Source organism: Nerophis ophidion, linkage group LG20, assembly GCF_033978795.1.
Source record: "Nerophis ophidion isolate RoL-2023_Sa linkage group LG20, RoL_Noph_v1.0, whole genome shotgun sequence".
Lineage (NCBI taxonomy): Eukaryota > Metazoa > Chordata > Actinopteri > Syngnathiformes > Syngnathidae > Nerophis > Nerophis ophidion.
Window position 1 is genome coordinate 329,366 of NC_084630.1, and position 22,990 is coordinate 352,355.

Genomic DNA, 22,990 nt, shown 5'->3' on the forward strand with positions numbered 1-22,990 from the left:
AGGTGCTTGTTGCCTGATAGGCGCTCATCAGGGAAAAGGACAACAATCCCTCCTTTGTTGTCCTGGTCCACTATCCTCTTTCTTCATCTCTCTCCTCTTGTCCCACACCCGTCTAAGGGACACCTGGTCGGGTTTGTCTCTGATCCTGCTATCCTTCCTTCCTTCCTTCCTTCCTTCCTTCCTTAACGCTTCTGGAGCTGCCAAACGCAGCGTCAGCCCGGCAGACACGAGGGCAATAAAAATAAAACAAAAATATGAAGAAGTGCTTGTCAAAGTGTCTGCCAATGCCGACATAAAATGAGAAGTCAGGAGACGACGCCTGACAGACACTTCACAGGGAGAAATATTCACCGGAGTCCAGTGTTGATTCACCCAAGGGCCCAGGGTCCGCTCGGCTGAGCCAAACAGGTGTTTTCTCTTATCCTTCCTTTTCTTTTCTTTTTTTCCCCGCCCCTCCTTTTTCTCTTTGTACTTTCTGGGCGTGTGTTTTTATCACACCTGCGTGAAGAGCTCCTAAGGTGTGGTCTCTGGCTTTTCACCGTGACCCTCAGTCATCTTTGCTGGGTTTACTGTTATGGAAAACACGCCGCACACATCAGAATCCTGCTGCCGCCACACATGACATCAGGAGCTCATTTCTACACAAATTCAAAGGGTTAACTGCTTTTTCTTTGGCTTTTTTCCGACACACATTAGACCAGGGCTCACCAACACCAGGTCGCCCGTAAGGACCAGATGAGTCGCCCGCTGGCCTGTTCTAAAAATAGCTCAAATAGCAGCACTTACCAGTGAGCTGCCTCTATTTTTTAAACTTTATTTATTTACTAGCAAGCTGGTCTCGCTTTGCTCTACATTTTTAATTCTAAGAGGACAAAACTGAAATAGAATTTGAAAACCCAAGAAAATATTTTAAAGACTTGGTCTTCACTTGTTTAAATAAATTCATTAATTTTTTTACTTTGCTTGTTATAACTTTCAGAAAGACACTTTTAGGGAAAAAATACAACTTTAAAAATGATTTTAGGATTTTTAAACACATATACCTTTTTACCTTTTAAATTCCTTCCTCTTCTTTCCTGAAAATTTAAATCAATGTTCAAGTATTTTATTTATTTTTTATTGTAAAGAATAATAAATACATTTTAATTTAATTCAGTTTTTTTTTGACAAAGAATATTTGTGAAATATTTCTTCAAACTTATTATGATTAAAATTCCCCAAAAAATATTCTGGCAAATCTAGAAAATGCGTAGAACCAAATTTAAATCTTTATTGAAAGTCTTTATTTATTTATTTATTTTTGTTCTAGAAAATCTAAAAAAAAATATGATTTGTCTTTGTTAGAAATATAGCTTGGTCCAATTTGTTATATATTCTAACAAAGTGCAGATTGGATTTTAACTTATTTAAAACATGTCTTAAAAATTCTAAAATTAACTTAATCAGGAAAAATTACTAATGATGTTCCATAAATTATTTTTTAATTTTTTTTCAAAAATATTCAAATAAGCCAGTTTTTGTCTTCTTTTTTTCGGTTGAATTTTGAGTTTTAAAGAGTCGAAATTGAAGATAAACTATTTTTCAACATTTAATTTTAATTTTTTTTGTGTTTTCTCCTCTTTTAAACCGTTCAATTAAGTGTTTTTTTCATCATTTATTCTCTACAAAAAACCTTCCGTAAAAGGGAAAAAAAATGTACGACGGAATGACAGACAGAAATACCCATTTTTTTTATAGAAATAGATTTATTTATTAAAGGTAAATTGAGCAAATTGGCCATTTCTGGCAATTTATTGAAGTGTGTATCAAACTGGTAGCCCTTGGCATTAATCAGTACCCAAGAAGTAGCTCTTGGTTTCTAAAAGGTTGGTGACCCCTGCATTAGAGTAATCCATCCATCCATCCATTTCCTACCGTTTGTCCCAACCATATATAAAAGTAGGACAGGGATGAAGTACATACAACTCAACCCAATGTCATTTTATTGTATTTTTTCCAGGGGCCCCGGAATTCCTGGCGACGCCCCTGTCGCCGCGTGTTATCAAAGTGTTTGTTTTTACATGAGCGGTTCACTTCTTCTTACGCTTGTGTAAACAATGTGTTCAAAGGTGGTTCATGTGGCACAAAGCATCTTTATTTCACTTTTGGAAGCATAGTTAAAAAGGCACGTTGGATTATGAACAGCGCCTAACTTGGTTTTTACATGTTTATGACTCTTCTAAATTAAGCAAAAATGGATGGTAAAAAACGTCCAACAAAACTGTCAATCGGGCCGACATCAGCAAATCTTGTAAACACTACAGCAGACCTCATTGAGGAAAATGGATTGGCAAGTGGTAAAATTGTGGGATAACGTCAAAATAAAGACAACTTCAAATGGTGTTCTTTGTTTAAAAGTAGACCGACCACATTCTGAAAATGTACAAAGTATAATGTTTTTTTTGTTAGTTTTTTTACACTTACATGTTGAGGTTAATAGTAGTTGTCATTATTTATACTTTCTGAAGAAATGATGTGATAATCAGTCAAATAGGAGGGGCTGACTCTGATGCTTTTAAAATGCAGTCATTGGTGGTCATTTTTAATCCATCAGAAGACAAAATGGATAATATCAAAATCATTTACTCATTTTCGTCCGCCAATGAAAATGAGCAAAGTATTATTATCAAACTATTAAACATGTACAGAATGAAGTTTATTCTGTACATATTTAGCGTCATGGATAAAAGTATGTGTGTGTATGTATATATATATATATATATATATATATATATATATATATATATATATATATATATATATATTTGTGTGTGTGTGTATGTATGTGTGTATATATATATATATATACATACACACATATGTATGTGTATATATGTATGTATTTATATATGTATAAATACGTATATATGTATAAATATGTATGTGTGTATATATATACTGTATATATATATATATATGTATAAATATGTATAAATACATGTATATACATATATATACGTACATATATACGTGTGTGTGTGTAAATATGTATATATATATATATATATATATATTTGTGTGTGTGTGTGTGTGTATGTATGTATGTATATGTATGTATGTATGTATATGTGTGTGTATTTATACATACACACACATGTATATATGTATGTATTTATATATGTATATCTGTCCGAATATGTATAATTATGATATATATATATGTATAAATATGTATAAATACATGTATATACATATGCATACGTGTGTGTGTGTATATACATATATATATATATATATATATATATATATATATATATATATGTATATATATATATATATATATATATATATATATATATATATGTATATATATATATATATATATGTATATATATGTATATGGATGGATAGCCCGGCCTTTGGCCAAATTAACCCAATACGGCCCCCGGGTCAAAAAGTTTGTGGACATGTGCCTTATACTATAAAACATTTTTGACAGACTTAAACCATTTGATACTGAAAGTCAATAAATAATTATACATGTAAATTGATCAGCACATTACCTCAGGAGCACTATATATAAAACACTTCAACCGATGAATGAAACAATTTGTGCTATTTTTTATTTTTTGGGTCAAAATGAGGAAGTCAGGATTATTGGCTAAAATGAGCAGATTTTCTAGTGCCCAGCTTTTTTGAAGCATGATCCTGAAGAAGCATGTTCACACGTTGAGAAGGACGGCTTTATAGTGACTTTGAAAATCTATCAAACATACAAAAAATGGGTCTGACAAGAATGGAAGCAAGAGTTCCTTACCGTGAGCCACCCAGCCGTGTTTGCAGTGGTCACATGTGCGCAGGTGAATCTTGCCGGGCTGGAAACACTCGCACGTGCAGTTGACCAACGTGCAGCGAATGGCCTGCAGGAACACAAAAGACATGTTTTTTTTAACGCGTTATTTACAAAGAGAAAGTCAAAAGTCTGGCAGTGGAGCAAATTAGAGGTTCACGTCTTGCATAAATCTGTCAGATTGAAACAAATGTCCAGCACAAATCACACAAGCTCTCCTGCCTTCCAGTTAGCTGTTGTAAACGTCTCAAAGTGAAGCGCCTGGGAGTTAAAAAAACAAAAAAAAAAAACATCCAAATGTTTTGACGGAGGTTGCACTTGTGCTGAAAGCCTCTCAGTCATGAGAGGTCAGGTGTGCGGCACAGAGCGTCGCACTCGCACCCGTTGGTGCTCTAGTGGAGGTCATGCTACAAGTGGGGGAAAACAAACACACCAAAAAATTGCAGAGAGCCAGAAGAAAACGTTTGATGGTACACGCAAATGAAAACATCTGTATCGACAGCAGCTGCAGGCTGTAAATTTGCCTCCCGACACGACGGCGGAGTGAAAAGAGGAGTTAAACCAGGGAAGACAAATGACAAACATTTGTCTTAATAATTCACATCCTCACTTTCGTTTTTATGACTTTTTTGAAGTACTGTAAAGAACTATTATTGAACATAACTATGTACCTAGCAAACATGTCAACATCATGGAGGAAATTATATTTATATGTATATATAAATATATTTGTGTATATTTGTGTATATAAATATATATATGTGTGTGTATGTATGTGTATATGTATGTATACTGCATGTGTATGTGTGTGTGTATGTATATATATATACATATATATATATATATATATATATATATATATATATATATAGCACTCAGCATTGAGGGTCTGAATTGGGGGTTAAATCACCATAAATGATTCCCGGGCGCGGTACTGCTGCTGCCCACTGCTCCCCTCACATCCCAAGGGGTGATCAAGGGTGATGGGTCAAATGCAGAGAATAATTTTGCCGCATTTAGTATGTGTGTGACAACCATTGGTACTTTAACTTTAACTTTATATACATGTGAATATGTATATGTGTATATATATGTATATATATATATATGTATATATATATATGAGTATATATATGTAGTGTATATTTATACATATGTATATGTATAAACCAGGAAATCTTAGAATTTACCAGGAAAATATAAAACAAATTCAATCATCCGTTAACATTGTTTTTAATTGAGTGGAAGGTTCCACGGGTTTCCCACCATTATGTAGATAATGCTCATAGTTTACCATCCATCCATCCATCCATTTTCTACCGCTTGTCCCTTACGGGGTCGCGGGGGGTGCTGGCGCCTATCTCAGCTTCAATCGGGCGGAAGGCGGGGTACACCCTGGACAAGTCGCCACCTCATCGCAGGGCCGACACAGATAGACAGACAACATTCACACATTCCCAGGGAATTCTAAATGTTACCAGAAAAATAAACTAAAAAAGAAACACGATTTAACCATCTGTTAAAGCAACATTTTAGTCTTAACACAATGGTTGAAGCTTTTTCCACCAAGTACCACCTCAGAAAAAAATGGCATTCCAATGACAGCATAATTACCAACATTGAAATACAGTAGCATAGTAGGCCTGAATATTCATTCAAACAAGGGAGAGGTTTTAATAAGTATACTTAATCATTTTTGCGACTGTAATATTACACACAGTTTGGACAATAACGCTGTGTTTGAATATAGGAAAATAAAACCCTGTAATTTAATCAAGTGATTCTTTGGCGTACCACTAGATGGAGCACTAGTGAGTGAGAATCACTCTCAACAGACACGCAACACCTCAACCAAGCTTATCACAACCTTTATGAATTTACAGTCTCCCATTTCAGCGGTGCGACAATCCTGCGACTTCAAGGGTGTCAGGTCAGAGTCCACGTCCGCACAATCTGGATTTCACAATGTCCGACGCGATCAATGAGCCGTCGCAGGTAGACTTTAGTCTCGACTTTGGGATCGACATCTACATCGTGACCATGACTTCACCCTGGTGTCAGACCGTTCACTTAAAGTCCTACTGAAAGTCACTACTAGCGACCACACAGTCTGATAGTTTATATATCAATGATGAAATATTAACATTGCAACACATGACAATACGCCTGCTTTAGTTTACTAAATTGCAATTTTAAATTTCCCCCGGAGTTTCTTGTTGAAAACGTCGCAGAATCATGACCCGTATGATGACGCGTGTTTGTGACGTTATTGCTTGTAGCGGACATATTAACCCAGCACCAGTTACGGCTAAAAGTCGTCTCTTTTCATCGCATAATTACACAGTATTTGGACATCTGTGTTGCTGAATCTTTTGCAATTTGTTCAATTGATAATGGAGACGTCAAAGAAGAAAGATGTAGGTGGGAAGCGGTGTATTGCGGCTGCCTTTAGCAACCGAAACATAGCCTGTGTTTCTTTGTTTGTTGTGAAGCTTTAGCAAACATGTTTTTCCACCACATGTCAATCAGCAAGTTTTTGGATGAGAAAATTGCGATATTAAGTCGGCTCTTACCGGAGACGTGTGCGGTGTTAGCGTCCTCCTGCAGCAGCTGTCAAAAAGGCAGCTGTGATCTTGGCTCCTCCATTGGCTTCTCTCTGAGGCACCGCAGCCCTCCGACTTTCAGGTATGACTTTATAATCTCACTAAAACACTATTAACACAATAAGCCGATAAGGGATTTTCCAGAATTACCCTAGTAAATGTGTCTAAAAACATCTAAATTGCTCCCACGGCCGTCGCCTTTTTTTAGTGCTTCACTCCAACTTTTTTCATCCACGAATCTTTCATTGACACTCAAATTAACACCCTTCCGACTTTAAGGTACTATTTAACTCACTAAAACACTAGCAACACAATAGCAGATGAGGGATTTCCAAGAATTATCCTAGTAAATGTGTCTAAAAACATCTAAATCGCTTTCACTGCCCTCGCCATTTTTATTTTATCTATTTATTTTTTTCTATGTCTCCACTCTGAATTTCCTCATCCACGAATCTTTCATCCTCCCTCAAATTAATGGGGAAATCATCGCTTTCTCGGTCTGAATCGCTCTAGCTGTTGGTGGCCATGATTGTAAACAATGTTCAGATGTGAGGAGCTCCACAACCCGTGACGTCACGCGCACATCGTCTGCTACTTCCGGTACAGGCAAGGCTGTTTTATTAGCGACCAAAAGTTGCGAACTTTATCGTCGATGTTCTCTACTAAATCCTTTCAGCAAAAATATGGCAATATGGCCAAATGATGAAGTATGAGACATAGAATGGAGCTGCTATCCCCGTTTAAATATCAGTAGGCCTTTAACATTCTTCTTCAATAACAAGACGTCTTCTACAGTTTGCCACATATAATATGCGGATCAGTCCTAATCTGCTTCAGTACCTTCACATCCACCTGCTCTCAGGTGGTAAACCAGATTACTACAGCAAGGGTGTCAAAGTGAACAGCAGCTAATCCCGGATTAAACCTGGAATTACACCTCTTGCAAGCGTGCGGCCTCTTTGTGACACGCAGTCAGGAGGCACATTATTCGACCGGGCTCTCCGGGGTCGGATAAGTCCGCACTTGACATTTGGAAAGTGAGCGGGACTGTTGACGTAAATTCACACACTCAAACGTCAGTTTAGCAGACACTTCACAAAAACTGTGTAGATTTGGATAGCAATTATGCTTTTCAATGAAGCCAGTAAGACGTTCTGCGTTTTCTGTTCTTGCTCAGATCTACTGTAAATGTTGTTGATACATCTTGGTTCTGTCCACTTCCTCAATCAATCAAAATGTATTCGTCAATCAGAAATATCTCAAAGGCCTTCACAAACTCGCGACCACATCCGCTGTTATTAGACTTAGATTTAAAGGCCTACTGGAATGAGATGTTCTTATTTAAACGGGGATAGCAGCTCCATTCTATGTGTCATACTTCATCATTTCCCCATATTGCCATATTTTTGCTGAAAGGATTTAGTAGAGAACATCCACCATAAAGTTCGCAACTTTTGGTCGCTAATAAAAAAAGCCTTGCCTGTACCGGAAGTAGCAGACAATGTGCGCGTGACGTCACAGGTTGTGGAGCTCCTCACATCTGAACATTGTTTATAATGTGAGCCTCCAGCAGCAAGAGCTATTTGGACCAAGAAAGCGACAAATTCCCCTTTAATTTGAGCGAGGATGAAAGATTCGTGGATGAGGAAAGTTAGAGTGAAGCGCAACAAAAAAAAAGTAAAGGCGATTGCTCCAGGCGGCGGCAGTGGGACCGTTTCAGATGTAATTAGACACATTTACTAGGATAATTCTGGAAGATCCCTTATCTGCTTATTGTTTTAATAGTGTTTTAGTGAGATTATAAAGTCATACCTGAAAGTCGGAGGGCTGCGGTGAACGCCAGTGTCTCTCATAGAAGCCAATGGAGGAGCCAAGATCAAAGCTGCCTTTTTGAGTTGCAGGATGAGGTCTCTTAATCCACTGAAGTCTCCGGTAAGAGCCGACTTAACATCACAATTTTCCCATCCAAAAACTTGCTGGTTGACATAGAGAAACATGTTCGCTTGACCCCTCTGTGTTAAAGCTTCACAACAAACAAACACCGGCTGTGTCTCGGTTGCTAAAGGCAGCTGCAATCCACCACTTTCCACCAACAGCATTCTTCTTTGACGTCTCCATTATTAATTGAACAAATTGCAAAAGATTCAGCAACACAGATGTTCAAATTACTGTGTAATTATGTGATGAAAAGAGACGACTTTTAGCCGTGTGTGGTGCTGAGCTAATATGTCCGCTCCAACACGAAACGTCACAAACACGCGTCATCATTCCGCGACGTTTTCAACAAGAAACTCTGCGGGAAATTTAAAATTGCAATTTAGTAAACTAAAGCGGCCGTATTGTCATGTGTTGCAATATTAATATTTCATCATTGATATATAAACTATCAGACTGCGTGGTCGCTAGTAGTGGCTTTCAGTAGGACTTTAAACAAACTTTATTGATCCACAAGGGAAATTGTTCCACACAGTAGCTCAGTTACTAAGGATGGAAAGGATAAGGATGGAAAGGATAAGGATGGAAGGGATCGTGCACAAAAAGAGGGCAAAATTCATGTTATAGTCATGTTGTATTCATATTATCTTCATGTCAGATTACGCTCCTTCCAGAGCTATTGTTTTTTGCTTAGAGTTTGTAATCCAATCAGAATTAAGCTATTTTATGTTGCCATGCTGTACCAAATCTGCCCGGGGGCCTTCAGAATCAACAATGCGGGCGTCCGTGTACTGTCAGTGAACAGCCACATACAGTTGATAGATAATTGCCATAGCATATCACAGTGGTTCTCAAATGGGGGTACTTGAAGGTCTGCCAAGGGGTACCTGAGATTTTTTTAAAATATTCTAAAAATAGCAACAATTCAAAGATCCTTTATAAATATACTTATTGAATAATACTTCAACAAAATATGTGAAAAGAAATGCAACAATGGAATTTTCAGTGTTTGCTTTTTTTGTGGACATGTTCCATAAATATTGATGTTAAAGATTTCTTTTTTTGTGAAGAAATGTTTCGAATTAAGTTCATGAATCCAGATGGATCTCTATTACAATCCCCAAAGAGGACACTTTAAGTTGATGATTACTTCTATGTGGAGAAATCTTTTTTATAATTGAATCACTTGTTTATTTTTCAACAAGTTTTTAGTTATTTTTATATCTTTTTCTAAATATTTCAAGAAAGACCACCACAAATGAGCAATATTTTGCACTGTTGTACAATTCATCCATCCATCCATCCATTTTCTACCGCTTATTCCCTTTTGGGGTGGCGTGGGGCGCTGGCGCCTATCTCAGCTACAATCGGGCGGAAGGCAGGGTACACCCTGGACAAGTTGCCACCTCATCGCAGGGCCAACACAGATAGACAGACAACATTCACACTCACATTCAGTACAATTTAATAAATCCAAAACTGATGACATAGTGCTGTATTTTTACTACTTTATTTTTTTTTTCAAGCAAAAATGCTTTGATCTGATTAGGGGGTACTTGAATTAAAAACAAATGTTCTCAGGGGGTACATCACTGAAAAAAGGTTGGCATATCAGATCAGTAAAGCCTTGGAGCTGGCCTTACGTTGGGACTGTTAGCGGATGAATTTGAGAACACATACAGTTGATAGACAGTTGCGATAGCCAATCAGATGACACGTTGTTGACCGTAGCCTGACGTTAACGAGACTGTGATTAGACACTTGTCATTCCAAAGGAGTATCCATTCACAAGTTGCAATTTAGCAGGAAGGAGGAAGTGTTCCACAATGCTTGCTACAAATTGTGAGTTTAGATATTGTAATTCTTTATTTTTTCACCTTTAATGTTTTTTTTTGCAGGTTTAATTTTGACAGTACCACATAAGATATGTTTTAATTGCTGATGCACTTTTAATGAATTTTAAATGCGCCAAAAAATAACCCGTTTTGTACACTGTTGATATGGCTCAATGCTCAGTAGTGCGTAAATGTTTCTGTGTAGTGTTTATCCAGCAATGGTGATGTGGTGACATAAAAAATGGTATTTGGAGAGGTAGTCATTGAAGTCGGACATCACCAAAGGCCTAGGTGGGAAACACCCGGCCCGCCACTGAGTTTTACTGAGATTCAAGGAACATCTGTTTTTGTCAAACCATTTCAATAACCCATTTTATATACTGTTGATGTGTTTCGATGCACAGTAGTGTGTAAATGTGTTCCTGTATAGTATTTATCAAGCAATGGTCATGTGGTTTGATTGATTGATTGAAACTTTTATTAGTAGATTGCACAGTACAGTACATATTCCGTACAATTGACCAATAAATGGTAACACCCCAATAAGTTTTTCAACTTGTTTAAGTCGGGGCCCACGTTAATCAATTCATGGTAGACATGGTGACATAAAAGATGGTATTTTGAGAGGGACATCACAGAAGGCCTAGGTGGGAAACGCCACTGAGTTTTACTGAGATTCAAGCAACGTCTGTTTTTGTCAAACCCTTCCAATAACCCCTTTTGTACACTGTTGATGTGTTTGATGCACAGTAGTGTGTAAATATCCATCCATCCATCCATTTCCTACCGCTTGTCCCGTTTGGGATCGCGGAGGTGCTGGAGCCTATCTCAGCTGCAATCTGGCGGAAGTCGGGGTACACCAATGTGTTTCTGTATAGTATTTATCCAGCAATGGTGATGTTGGGACATAAATAATGGTATTTGGAGAGGTAGTCATTGAAGTCGGACATCACCAAAGGCCTAGGTGGGAAACGCCCAGCCCGGCAGTCTGTTTTACTGAGATTCAAGGAACGTCTGTTTTTTGTCAAACCATTTCAATAACCCATTTTGTGTACTGTTGATGTGTTTCGATGCCCAGTAGTGCGTAAATATGTTTTTGTATAGTATTTCTCCAGCAATGGTGATGTGGTGACATAAATGATGGTATTTGGAGAGGTAGTCATTGAAGTCGGACATCACCAAAGGCCTAGGTGGGAAACGCCCGGCCCGCCAGTCTGTTTTTGTCAAACCATGGCTTTAATTTGTACATTTCTTCTGTTATTATTTGTATTAGGTTCTGTGTGGTCTCTCCTGAACATAATTCTGTCGTGTCTGCAAAAAGAACTAAATGTAAGTCCTTGGTAACTTTACAATTGTCGTTTTGCATGGAGATTGAACCATTTTGGTCCTGGTATTGATCCCGAGGGCACTATGCCAGGTTTAGTTGGAAAAGTTTAAAACCGTAAAAATCCCTCTTGCCCAAAAAAAAGGTGTGCAGTTAGCGGGTTGATGCCTCTCGCTAATTAGGCGGGCACAAAAGCCACGGCAGACGCGGGCAAACAAATGGAAATATCAAGCGCACCTCCGCCGTGTTGACAGCTGACAAGATAGTTAAGGGCCGTCTAATACGGCAATTAGAGCGTGGCACTATCTGCGCTGTGACAAGACGCCCCTCTAATCACCGACTTACTACGCCGAGCTAGCATCTCCTCTCATATCTGCAGCGTCAAGGAGCATTAAAGCAGCAAGAGAGCAGACAGAAGAAGGAAAAGAGGCGGCCTTCTTTTCCATTCCATCTTGCATCCTTCCAGTCTGCACCAGGACCACGTTAAAGGCTTCACCAGCAAAGAAAGAAATTGATTACAAGCCGCTTAATAAGGAAGCCAGCCTGCACATGTGTCAGGAACATCTGTGTTTGCTTTAACGGAGGAGAGGAGGGAGACTGAGAGCGTAAACACGGCTCCTCACGGGTCTCCGTGCGACCGCCTTGGGCCTTCCATCGCGCTTGGCTCGGCTTCTAAACCCACGGCCCGGCCCGGGTTCAGGGCCGAGCGCCGGGCCCGCGTCCCACCTCTCCCCCTCTCGCACATATTTGTCACATCAGGCTGCGAGAGGAAGCAGGGAGGTTGTGTTATCCGAGGCCAGGCCAGGAACGGCCAGTTAGTCGCCGTGTTAGCGTCCCGCCAGGGTTTCCTCGCTGGCTCGCAACCGGCACAACAGGACAGGAGGCGGTTTTGGGTCTTTTCAGGACTCTTATACACAACAGTATGGGTTGCTTGACTATTCTTTATAAAAAAATATATAACTTAATCCATACTAGTGTTGTAACGATACCAATATTTTGGTACCGGTACTTTTCTAAAAAATGGCATTATTGGCTTTATCTTAGGGTATATTAAACATGAATTTATTTTTGCAATTAAGTCCTTAAATAAAATAGTGAACACACAGTGGGGCAAATATGTGTTTAGTCAGCCAGCGATTGTGCAAGTTCTCCCACTTCAAATGATGACAAAGGTCTGTCATTTTCATCATAGGTACACTTCAACTGGGAGAGACAGAATGTGGAAAAAATCCAGGAATTCACATTGTAGGAATTTATTTGTAAATGATGGTGGAAAATAAGTATTTGGTCAAGCATTCAAAGCTCTCACTGATGGAAGGAGGTTTTGGCTCCAAATCTCAGGATACATGGCCCCATTCATTCTTTCCTTAACACGGATCAATCGTCCTGTCCCCTTAGCAGAAAAACAGCCCCAAAGCATGATGTTTCCACCCCCATGCTTCACAGTAGGTATGGTGTTCTTGAGATGCAACTCAGTATTCTTCTTCCTCCAAACACCACCAGTTGAGTTGATACCAAAATGGATACATGGATGATACAGCAGAGGATTGGGAGAATGTCATGTGGTCAGATGAAACCAAAATAGAACTTTTTGGTATAAACTCAACTGGTGGTGTTTGGAGGAAGAAGAATACTGAGTTGCATCCCAAGAACACCATACCTACTTTAAATTTCGCGAAGAGTATCTTGTTGAGAACGTCGCGGTATGATGACGCGTGCGCATGACGTCTCGGATTGTAGCGGACATTTTTTTCCCAGCCCGATCCAAGCTATAAGTAGTCTACTTTGATCGCATAATTACACAGTATTCTGGACATCTGTTTTGCTGAATCTTTTGCAATTTGTTCCATTAATAATGGAGACGTCAAAGAAGAAAGATGTAGGTGGGAAGCGGTGTATTGCAGCCGCCTTTAGCAACACAAATACAGCCGGTGTTTCCTAGTTTACATTCCCGAAATTTAAACTTTACTTTGGAACAGAGCAGTCAAGCGAACATGGTTCCCTACCACATGTCAACCGGCAGGTTTCTGTAAGAAAATTGTGGTAATAATTCGGCTCTTACCGTAGACATGAGTGGAGCTTGCGGACTCTCTTACCTCCTCCCACCGGAGACACTGGCGGTCACCACACCTGTGGCCACACCCCTCCGGCTTTCAGGTACCATATAATCTCACTAAAACACTAGTAACACAATAAGCTGATAAAGGATTTTCCAGAATTATCCTAGTAAATGTGTCTGATAACATCTGAATCGCTCTCACTGCCCTCGCCTTTTTTTTTCTTTCTAGTCCAGGGGTCGGGAACCTTTTCGGCTGAATGAGTATTTCCATGAAAGCCATAACATTTTATTTATTTTTAACACGGAATACAACTATATATACGTGCATTTTTTAAGAAAGACCAACATTTTCAAAGTATAAAAAGTCCCTTCTTCTTTTTAATGACATTGTTATTCTGAGGCTAACCACAAATAAATAAAATACTTCTTACCATTTATGTGACTTCCTGAACAGGTGCGGTAGAAACCGGATGGATGGATGAAAATGCATGAGAATGTTTAATATTTTGAACGTTATTTTTGACACGGTGATTACCAGCAGAAGTATTCATTACTTATCGTGTTAAGCAACGTCAGCTCAGATTTATCATCAAAGGAGCCACATCTGGCTCTAGAGCTGGGGTCTCATTCTCAAATACAGACTGGGCCAAAATGTAAAACTGAACAAAGCTGCGGGCCAAGGTTGAACAAATTAACCTTTTAGCTGGTAGCGTGTATTGTAGTGTACCGAAAGAGTTAGTGCTGCAAGGGGTTCTGGGTATTTGTCCTGTTGTGTTACGGTACGCATGTTCACCCGAAATGTGTTTGTCATTCTTGTTTGGTGTGTGTTCACAGTGTGGCACATATTTGGAACAGTGTTAAAGTTGTTTATACGGCCACCCTCAGTGTGACCTGTATGGCTGTTGACCAAGTATGCATTGCATTCACTTATGAATGTGTATAAGCCGCTTACATTATGAAGCTGTTCGTATGGAGGATAAGCGGACGTGACGACATGTTTTAGAGAATGTTAAAGGCCGTGCCTTAAATTCTCCCCAATATTGTTGTCCGGGCGGAAATCGGGAGATATTCGGGAGAATGGTTGCCCAGGGAGATTTTCGGGAGGGACACTGAACTTTGGAAGTCTCCCGGGAAAATCGGGAGGGTTGGCAAGTATGAATATTAGCGGTGAATGCGGTGTTACAGCGGCACAGCCACTTTTTTAATACCGGCGGGCCAGCTCTAATGTTAATTTGATATTGCCTCAAGGGCCAAATGAAATTACATGGGCCAGAGTTTGACACCCATGCTCTAGAGCCATAGGTTCCCTACCCCTGTTCTAGTCCTTCACTCTCACTTTCCTCATCCACAAATCTTTCATCCTCGCTCAAATTAATGGGGAAATCGTCGCTTTCTCAGTCCGAATCGCTCTAGCTACTGGCAGCCATGATTGTAAACAATGTTCAGATGTGAGGAGCTCCACAACCCGTGACATCACGTGCACATCGTCTGCTACTTCCGGTACAGGCAAGGCTTTTTTATTAGCGACCAAAAGTTGCGACCTTTATCGTCGATGTTCTCTACTAAATCCTTTCAGCAAAAATATGGCAAAATGATGAAGTATGACACATAGAATGGAGCTGCTATCCCCGTTTAAATAAGAACATCTCATTTCAGTAGGCCTTTAAAGATTATTCAGGAATGTCCAGCGGGTCAGATTGAAAAACTTACCGGTCCGTGTTTTTTTCCCCAAGTCTGAGCTAAACCGTCCAGTTGCGATCGACGCAATGCCCTAAGAATTGCGGCAGTGCAGTAGGAGTTGCTGTCGGATGACACGGATAACGTTTCTGGATGTCGTCAGCAGGCTTGCTGTCCCTCGCCACTTTATGTGATTTATCTGAGCGGAAATATTGGCATGTACTGCAAAGTAGTCGGGTCCCGGGCTCAGGCGACGGTCACGCAGCTGCAGATTACATGTCGGCCAACAACTTGACTCGGTTCGGATCCTTCTCAGGCCCTTGTGTGACTGGAGTGCGGGTCTTTAGCTGCAGGCTCCATGTTTCATGGCTGTTGTGTTTGGCCGGCAGTCTATCCGGGGCCCGCTCGTAAACACTGGCCGGCAAAATGGTGCTGCACGGGACGCAGGACGCAGGAGCATTAAGACCAGACGCTCCCAGGCTGGACTCTTGGCCCAAGAACCGACGGCGACACATGGGCAGGATATTGTAGACGTCAGCAAACACAATGAAAGCACACAAGCCGGGCTGATCTTTGACTAAAAGCATCCTGTTCAGCTGCGTTACTTCGCTGACATTTTTCAATGTCCTACACTGCAAACACTCAAATCTTAGTAAGATTAAATATCTCAAATATGGGGGATAGTTGCTTATTTTCTATCTGATAAGATCATTATTATTTTATGTTAGAATGTTTTACTTGTTTTAAGGCACGGGTGTCAAACTCTGGCCCGTGGGCCAAATTTGGCCCTCCGTGTAATTTAATTTGGCCTTTGAGGCAATATCAAATTAACATTAGAGCTGGCCCGCCAGTATTATAACACCGCATTCACCGCTAATACTCATACTTACCAACCCTCGCGATTTTCCCGGTAGACTCCCGAATTTCAGCGCCCTTGCCGAAAATCACCCGGGGCAACCATTCTCCCCAATTTCTCTCGATTTCCACCCAAACAACATCATTAGGGATGTACTGCATTCAACGTCCTCTACAACCTGTCGTCCCGTCCGCTTTTCCTCTATACAAACATTGTGTCGGCCCAGTCACATACTATATGCGGACTTTACACACAAACAAGTGAATGCAAGGCATACTTGGTCAACCGCCATACAGGTCACACTGAGGGTGGCCTTATAAACAACTTAAACACTGTTACAAATATGCGCCACACTGTGAACCCACACCAAACAAGAATGACAACCACATTTAGGGAGAACATCCGCACCGTAACACAACATAAACACAACAGACCAAATACCCTAAATCCCTTGCAGCACTAACTCTTCCGGGATGCTACAATACACACCCCCGCTGCCACCAAACCCCGCCAAGTTAATGTTGATATTTATATCAGAAAGCTGCAAATAGGAAAGAGACATTCAATTTTTTAATTTAAATTGTATTTAATATACCATTGATATTTTTAAATTATTATAATTATTATTATTATTTGAAACTCCATTTTGCATGTCACTATAAAGTTATATAAGCCTTGCTTGTTCAATATTTAATGCAAAACTTGTTTGGGTCCCAATTAAAAGGTTCATTTGTTCAACCTTTGTTCACTTTAAATGTTGGCCCACTCTGTATTTGAGTTTGACAGCCCTGCTTTAAGGGTTTTGGTCCTAAATCAGGGGTCTCAAACATGAGGACCAATTGCAGCTGTCACGCCAAATTTATTCTCTGTACAACCCCTCCCCCCCCCTCATTTTTTTCATGTTTTCTCCTCTTTTAAATCGTTCAATTAAGTGTTTTTTTCATCATTTATTGTCTACAAAAAAACTTCCATAAAAGGAAAAAAATGTACAATGGAATGACAGACAGAAATACCCATTTTATTTATATATATAGATTTATTTATTAAAGGTAAATTGAGCAAATTGGCTATTTCTGGCAATTTGTTTAAGTGTGTATCAAACTGGTAGCCCTCTGCATTAATCACTAACCAAGAAGTAGCTCCTGCTTTCAAAAAGCTTGGTGACCCCTGTTCTATTGGCAGATAATTTAGCTTAGTTCAAGTAAAATACCTCTCTTTTGTATTTTTTTTTTCTTGTTTTTAAACAGACTTTTTGCAGTGTTGCTGCCCTTTCGTCTTTCCTTCTGCACAACACAAAGCCGCACAGCTGCCCGCTATTGTATCGGACCTTTTACCCGTCCATGTTCGACACGTCGCGTTGATAAATAAAAAAACCCGTGCACACGTGTGCTCAGGGTCGCCGTGCAACACCCGGGAGTGTCTGGTCCTCTCTTCCCCGGCCGCAACCTATTATCTCATCTGTGAGTTTAGCTGCCAATTTCCTGACACAAATGTGCGGCCAATGTGTGTCGGCGGTGGCGGCGGCGTCTTTGCGTGTCGTACCGGGTGGAGGGGAAAAAATGTCCCTGGCTGGGATTGAGACATCAGGACCGCACAGTGTCCATATTGGAAGCAGGTGACGGAGAGCACAGAACATAGAGAGGCTTTGTAGTCCGCTGCAGCCATAACATACGAGCATCACCAGGCTAACCCTCCTCATTGTTTGCTGGCGCCTTTTTACGCCAAAACGACATTTCCTGTTGTCACGAAACTTTGGCACAAGCCCCGGAAGAAAGCGTAAAATGTTGCCGCCGATCACAAAGGTGTGGCGTTCTCTGGCAATAATTCGGTGCATTCCGTGTTTCTTTGAATTGCCGCCGGGGCGCTAATTAATTTAAAACCTCTTCTAACTCCTGCGCTTACCAAAGGCATGAGGTAAAAGTAAGCATGCGCTAATTATTTTAAAGCCTCTTCTCACCAAGGCACTTACCAAAGGCATGCGGTAAAAGCAAGCATGCACTAATTAATTTAAAACCTCTTCTAACTCCTGCGCTTACCAAAGGCATGAGGTAAAAGTAAGCATGCGCTAATTATTTTAAAGCCTCTTCTCACCAAGGCACTTACCAAAGGCATGCGGTAAAAGCAAGCATGCACTAATTAATTTAAAGCCTCTTCTCACTCCGGCACTTACCAAAGGCATGCGGTAAAAGTAAGCATGCGCTAAATATTTTAAAACCTCTTCTCACTAAGGCACTTACCAAAGGCATGCGGTAAAAGTAAGCATGCGCTAATTATTTTAAAGCCTCTTCTCACCAAGGCACTTACCAAAGGCATGCGGTAAAAGCAAGCATGCACTAATTAATTTAAAGCCTCTTCTCACTCCGGCACTTACCAAAGGCATGCGGTAAAAGTAAGCATGCGCTAAATATTTTAAAACCTCTTCTCACTAAGGCACTTACCAAAGGCATGCGGTAAAAGTAAGCATGCGCTAATTAATTTAAAGCCTCTTCTCACTCCTGCTCTTACCAAAGGCACGCGGTAAAAGTAAGCATGTGCTAATTATTTTAAAACCTCTTCTCACTACGACACTTACCAAAGGCATGCAGTAAAAGTAAGCATGCGCTAATTATTTTAAAACCTCTTCTCACTAAGGCACTTACCAAAGGCATGCAGTAAAAGTAAGCATGCGCTAATTATATTAAAACCTCTTCTCACTACGGCACTTACCAAAGGCATGCAGTAAAAGTAAGCATGTGTTAATTATTTTAAAACCTCTTCTCACTCCGGCACTTACCAAAGGCATGCGGTAAAAGTAAGCATGCGCTAATTATTTTAAAACCTCTTCTCACTAAGGCACTTACCAAAGGCATGTGGTAAGAGTAAGCATGCGCTAATTATTTTAAAGCCTCTTCTCACTCCTGCGCTTACCAAAGGCATGCGGTAAAAGTAAGCATGCGTTAATTATTTTAAAACCTGTTCTCACTAAGGCACTTACCAAAGGCATGCGGTAAAAGTAAGCATGCGCTAATTATTTTAAAACCTCTTCTCACTCCGGCACTTACCAAAGGCATGCAGTAAAAAATTGAGTGTGATGTAAGCTTGGACCTTAAATCCTACTGAATAGCTCTTAATCTTCTTCCCTTTTATGCGATTTCAAATTACCGGTATTGAAATCAGCCTCCTCCCTTTTGAAAATATTTTGCGAAGCGAGTTTGACCCGGCAGTAATTCAAGGCAGGCGCATACTATATGCCATGCGGCAATTCAAGGAAATATGGTATTTTACTTTTTATTTAGATTTTTGGTGAGTGTGAATGTTGTTTATCTATCTGTGTTGGTTCTGCGATGAGGTGACGACTTGTCCAGGGTGTAGCCCGCCTTCCGCCCGAATGCAGCTAAGATAGGCGCAAGCACCCTCCGCAACCCCTTTAAGGGACAAGCAGTAGAAAATGGATGGATGGATGTTATAATGTTGGCAACACATGATGTACCGTATTTCCTTGAATTGCTGCCAGGCATGTAGTATGCAAACTCGCTTCCCAAAATAATCACCGCATGCTTCGTATTACCGGCTGGTCACACTCGTGACATCACGAGTGACATTTCCCCTGTCATCATTTTCAAAAAGGAGGAGGCTGATTTCAATACCGGTAATTTGAAATCACATAAAGGGAAGAAGATTAAGAGCTATTCAGTAGGATTTAAGGTCCAAGCTTACATCACACTCAAATTTTTACTGCATACCTTTGGTAAGTGCCGGAGTGAGAAGAGGTTTTAAAATAATTAGCGCATGCTTATTTTTACCGCATGCCTTTGGTAAGAGCAGGAGTGAGAAGAGGTTTTAAATTAATTAGCGCATGCTTATTTTTACCGCATGCCTTTGGTAAGAGCAGGAGTGAGAAGAGGTTTTAAATTAATTAGCGCATGCTTATTTTTACCGCATGCCTTTGGTAAGTGCAGGAGTGAGAAGAGGTTTTAAATTAATTAGCGCATGCTTACTTTTACCGCATGCCTTTGGTAAGAGCAGGAGTGAGAAGAGGTTTTAAATTAATTAGCGCATGCTTATTTTTACCGCATGCCTTTGGTAAGAGCAGGAGTGAGAAGAGGTTTTAAATTAATTCGCGCCCCGGCGGCAATTCAAGGAAATCCGGTAAGTGTCTATGTTAGCTATATTAGCCTACTATCAAAAAGACTGTCGCAGGCTGACACAAATCCTCGTTGACAGGAATGTTGTATTCATTTTTTTATTTTGCACATTTTCAGCTATATTCTGTCCGAATGCAGCTGAGATAGACTCCAGCACCCCATGTGACCCAAAAGGGACAAGCGGTAGAAAATGAATGGATACGATGGATTCCATGAATGTCCAAAAAGTATATCCATCCATCCATTTTCTACCGCTTGTCCCTTTTGGTGTCGCGGGGGGTGCTGGAGCCTATGTCAGCTGCATTCAGGCGGAAGGCGGGGTACACCCTGGACAAGTCGCCACCTCATCACAGGGCCAACACAGATAGACAGACAACATTCACACACTAGGGCCAATTAAAGTGTTGCCAATCAACCTATCCCCAGGTGCATGTCTTTGGAGGTGGGAGGGGCCTATCACCAGGTGCATGTCTTTGGAGGTGGGAGGGGCCTATCCCCAGGTGCATGTCTTTGGAGGTGGGAAGGGCCTATCCCCAGGTGCATGTCTTTGGAGGTGGGAGGAAGCCGGAGTAGAACCCACGCAGTCACGGGGAGAACATGCAAACTCCACACAAAGATCTCGAGCCCGGGTTTGAACTCAGGACTTCTCAGGACCTTCGTATTGTGAGGCAGACGCACTAACCCCTGTTCTACCGTGCGGCCCTAGACTTGCAGTACGAAGGGTATTAATATGGTCCCATTCGTCTGGGTTTACCTGACACATGAACGGTGACAAATGTGGGGGGTGCACTATGTACATTAGCCAACAGATGGCAGCAGAGCAGTGTTGTCAAAGTCGAGGCCCATGGAAATGAATTATCTACGGCCACTGAGAGCCTGTGGATGAGGCCAGTTAGGTGCTATCTGGTCTGGTTAGTGGATTAAGATCCTCTTGCAAGGTGAAGTGCGTAAATAAGACGGTAGTGGAGCCAGACACAGGTGTTCTTCTCCTGAAATGATTTCAACACCCACTATCATACATAACATCTGCAATAGCGGTACTAATCAAGAGACTATCATAGAAACCTAGCCTTCTACTAGCCAGATTAGGGTCATGGCTTGCAAGTTGTAATACAACTTAATTGGTTCTGTGACGGAGCTCTTGACTCAAAACAGTTGTATTTCAAATCCATGTCTCTCATTGAAGTTAATTTAAATACATTTTGTTGGTGCTTGACCTGCTAGACCAGGGCTGTCAAACTCAAATACAAAGTCGGCCAACATTTAAAAGTGAACAAAGCTGCGGGCCAAGGTTGAACAAATGAACCTTTTAATTGGGACCCAAACAAGTTTTGCATTGAATATTGAACAAGCAAGGCTTATATAATTTTAGTATCATGCAAAATCCAGTTTCAAATAATACTAATAATATAAAAATAGCAATGGCATATCAAATCAAATTTAAATAGAAATTGAACGCCTCTTTTCTATTTGCAGCCTTCTCAGGTAAATATCAGAATAAACTTTTCCCAAGGGCTAATAATACATTTTTATATTGTAGCGTCCAGGAAGAGGTAGTGCTGCAAGGGAATCTGTGTATTTGTTCTATTGTGTTTATGTTGTGTTACAGTGCGGATGTTCCCCCGAAATGTGCCTGTCATTCTCGTTTAGTGTTGGTTCCAAGTGTGGTGCATATTTGTAACAGTCTTAAAGTTGTTTATACGGCCACCCTCAGTGTGACCTGTATGGCTGTTGCCCAAGCTTGCATTGCATTAGCATGTGTGTGTGTGTGTGTGTGTGTGTGTGTGTAAAAGCCACATATATCATGTGACTAGGCCGGCACGCCGTTTCTACGTAGGAATAGCGGACGTGACGAAAGGTTTTAGAGGACGCTTGAAGCAGTGCCTTTAAGGCACGCCCCCAATATTGTTGTCCAGGTGGGAATCGAGAGAAATTTTGGAGAATTGTTGCCCCCTGGTGATTTTCGTGAGGGGCACCGAAATTTGGGAGTCTGCTTGGAAAATCGGCGGTGAGTGTTAGCATGTATGAGTATTAGCGGTGAATGCGGTATTAAACAGCGGCGGTGTCGCTGTTTAATACCGGCGGGCCAGCTCTAACGTTAATTTGATGTTGCCTCAAGGGCCAAATGAAAATACACGGGGGCCAGAGTTTGACACCCGTGCTCTAGACCGTATGTGTCAGTCAAGTCATGAATGATCTGTGGCCCCCGGAATGACATTTGATTAGTATTAGAGCCGCACCAATAAAGATAAAGATGGAGTCCCACGGTAAAGTTTTGCTCCCACTTTTTTGCAACCCTTTTAAAGTTAAAGTTAAAGTACCAATGATAGTCACACACACACTAAGTGTGGTGAAATTATCCTCTGCATTTGACCCATCCCCTTGTTCACCCCCCTGGGAGGTGAGGGGAGCAGTGAGCAGCAGCGGTGGCCGCACCCAGCAATAATTGTTGGTGATTTAACCCCCAATTGCAACTCTTAATGCTGAGTGCCAAGCAGGGAGGTGATGGCGCCCATTTTTATAGTCTTTGGTATGACTCGGCCAGCGTTTGAACTCACAACCTTCCAGTCTCGGGGAGGACACTCTAGCCACAAGGCCACTGAGCATTTTGAAAAAAAAACATGATAAGTATATGTTTTATCCTGTTCTGGTCGGACGGTTTTTGGCGGGACACATTTCCGGTGTTGTTGTTTCCGGATGAGGAGATGCTGCTCCGTTATTGATTGAAGTAATTTCTGGATGTCATTA

The 22,990-nt window shown here is 40.8% G+C and overlaps 1 protein-coding gene across 2 annotated transcripts in view; it reads right to left on the reverse strand.

Moving 5' to 3' along the window:
• Positions 1-22,990, reverse strand: part of LOC133538622 (zinc finger protein basonuclin-2-like) — a 236,708-nt gene that overhangs the window by 120,311 nt on the left and 93,407 nt on the right. For both annotated transcript variants that reach the window (XM_061880270.1, XM_061880271.1), the window contains exon 3: positions 3,797-3,899. In XM_061880270.1, the coding sequence (XP_061736254.1) occupies positions 3,797-3,899 (103 nt within the window). The remainder of the gene's footprint in view (positions 1-3,796; positions 3,900-22,990) is intronic.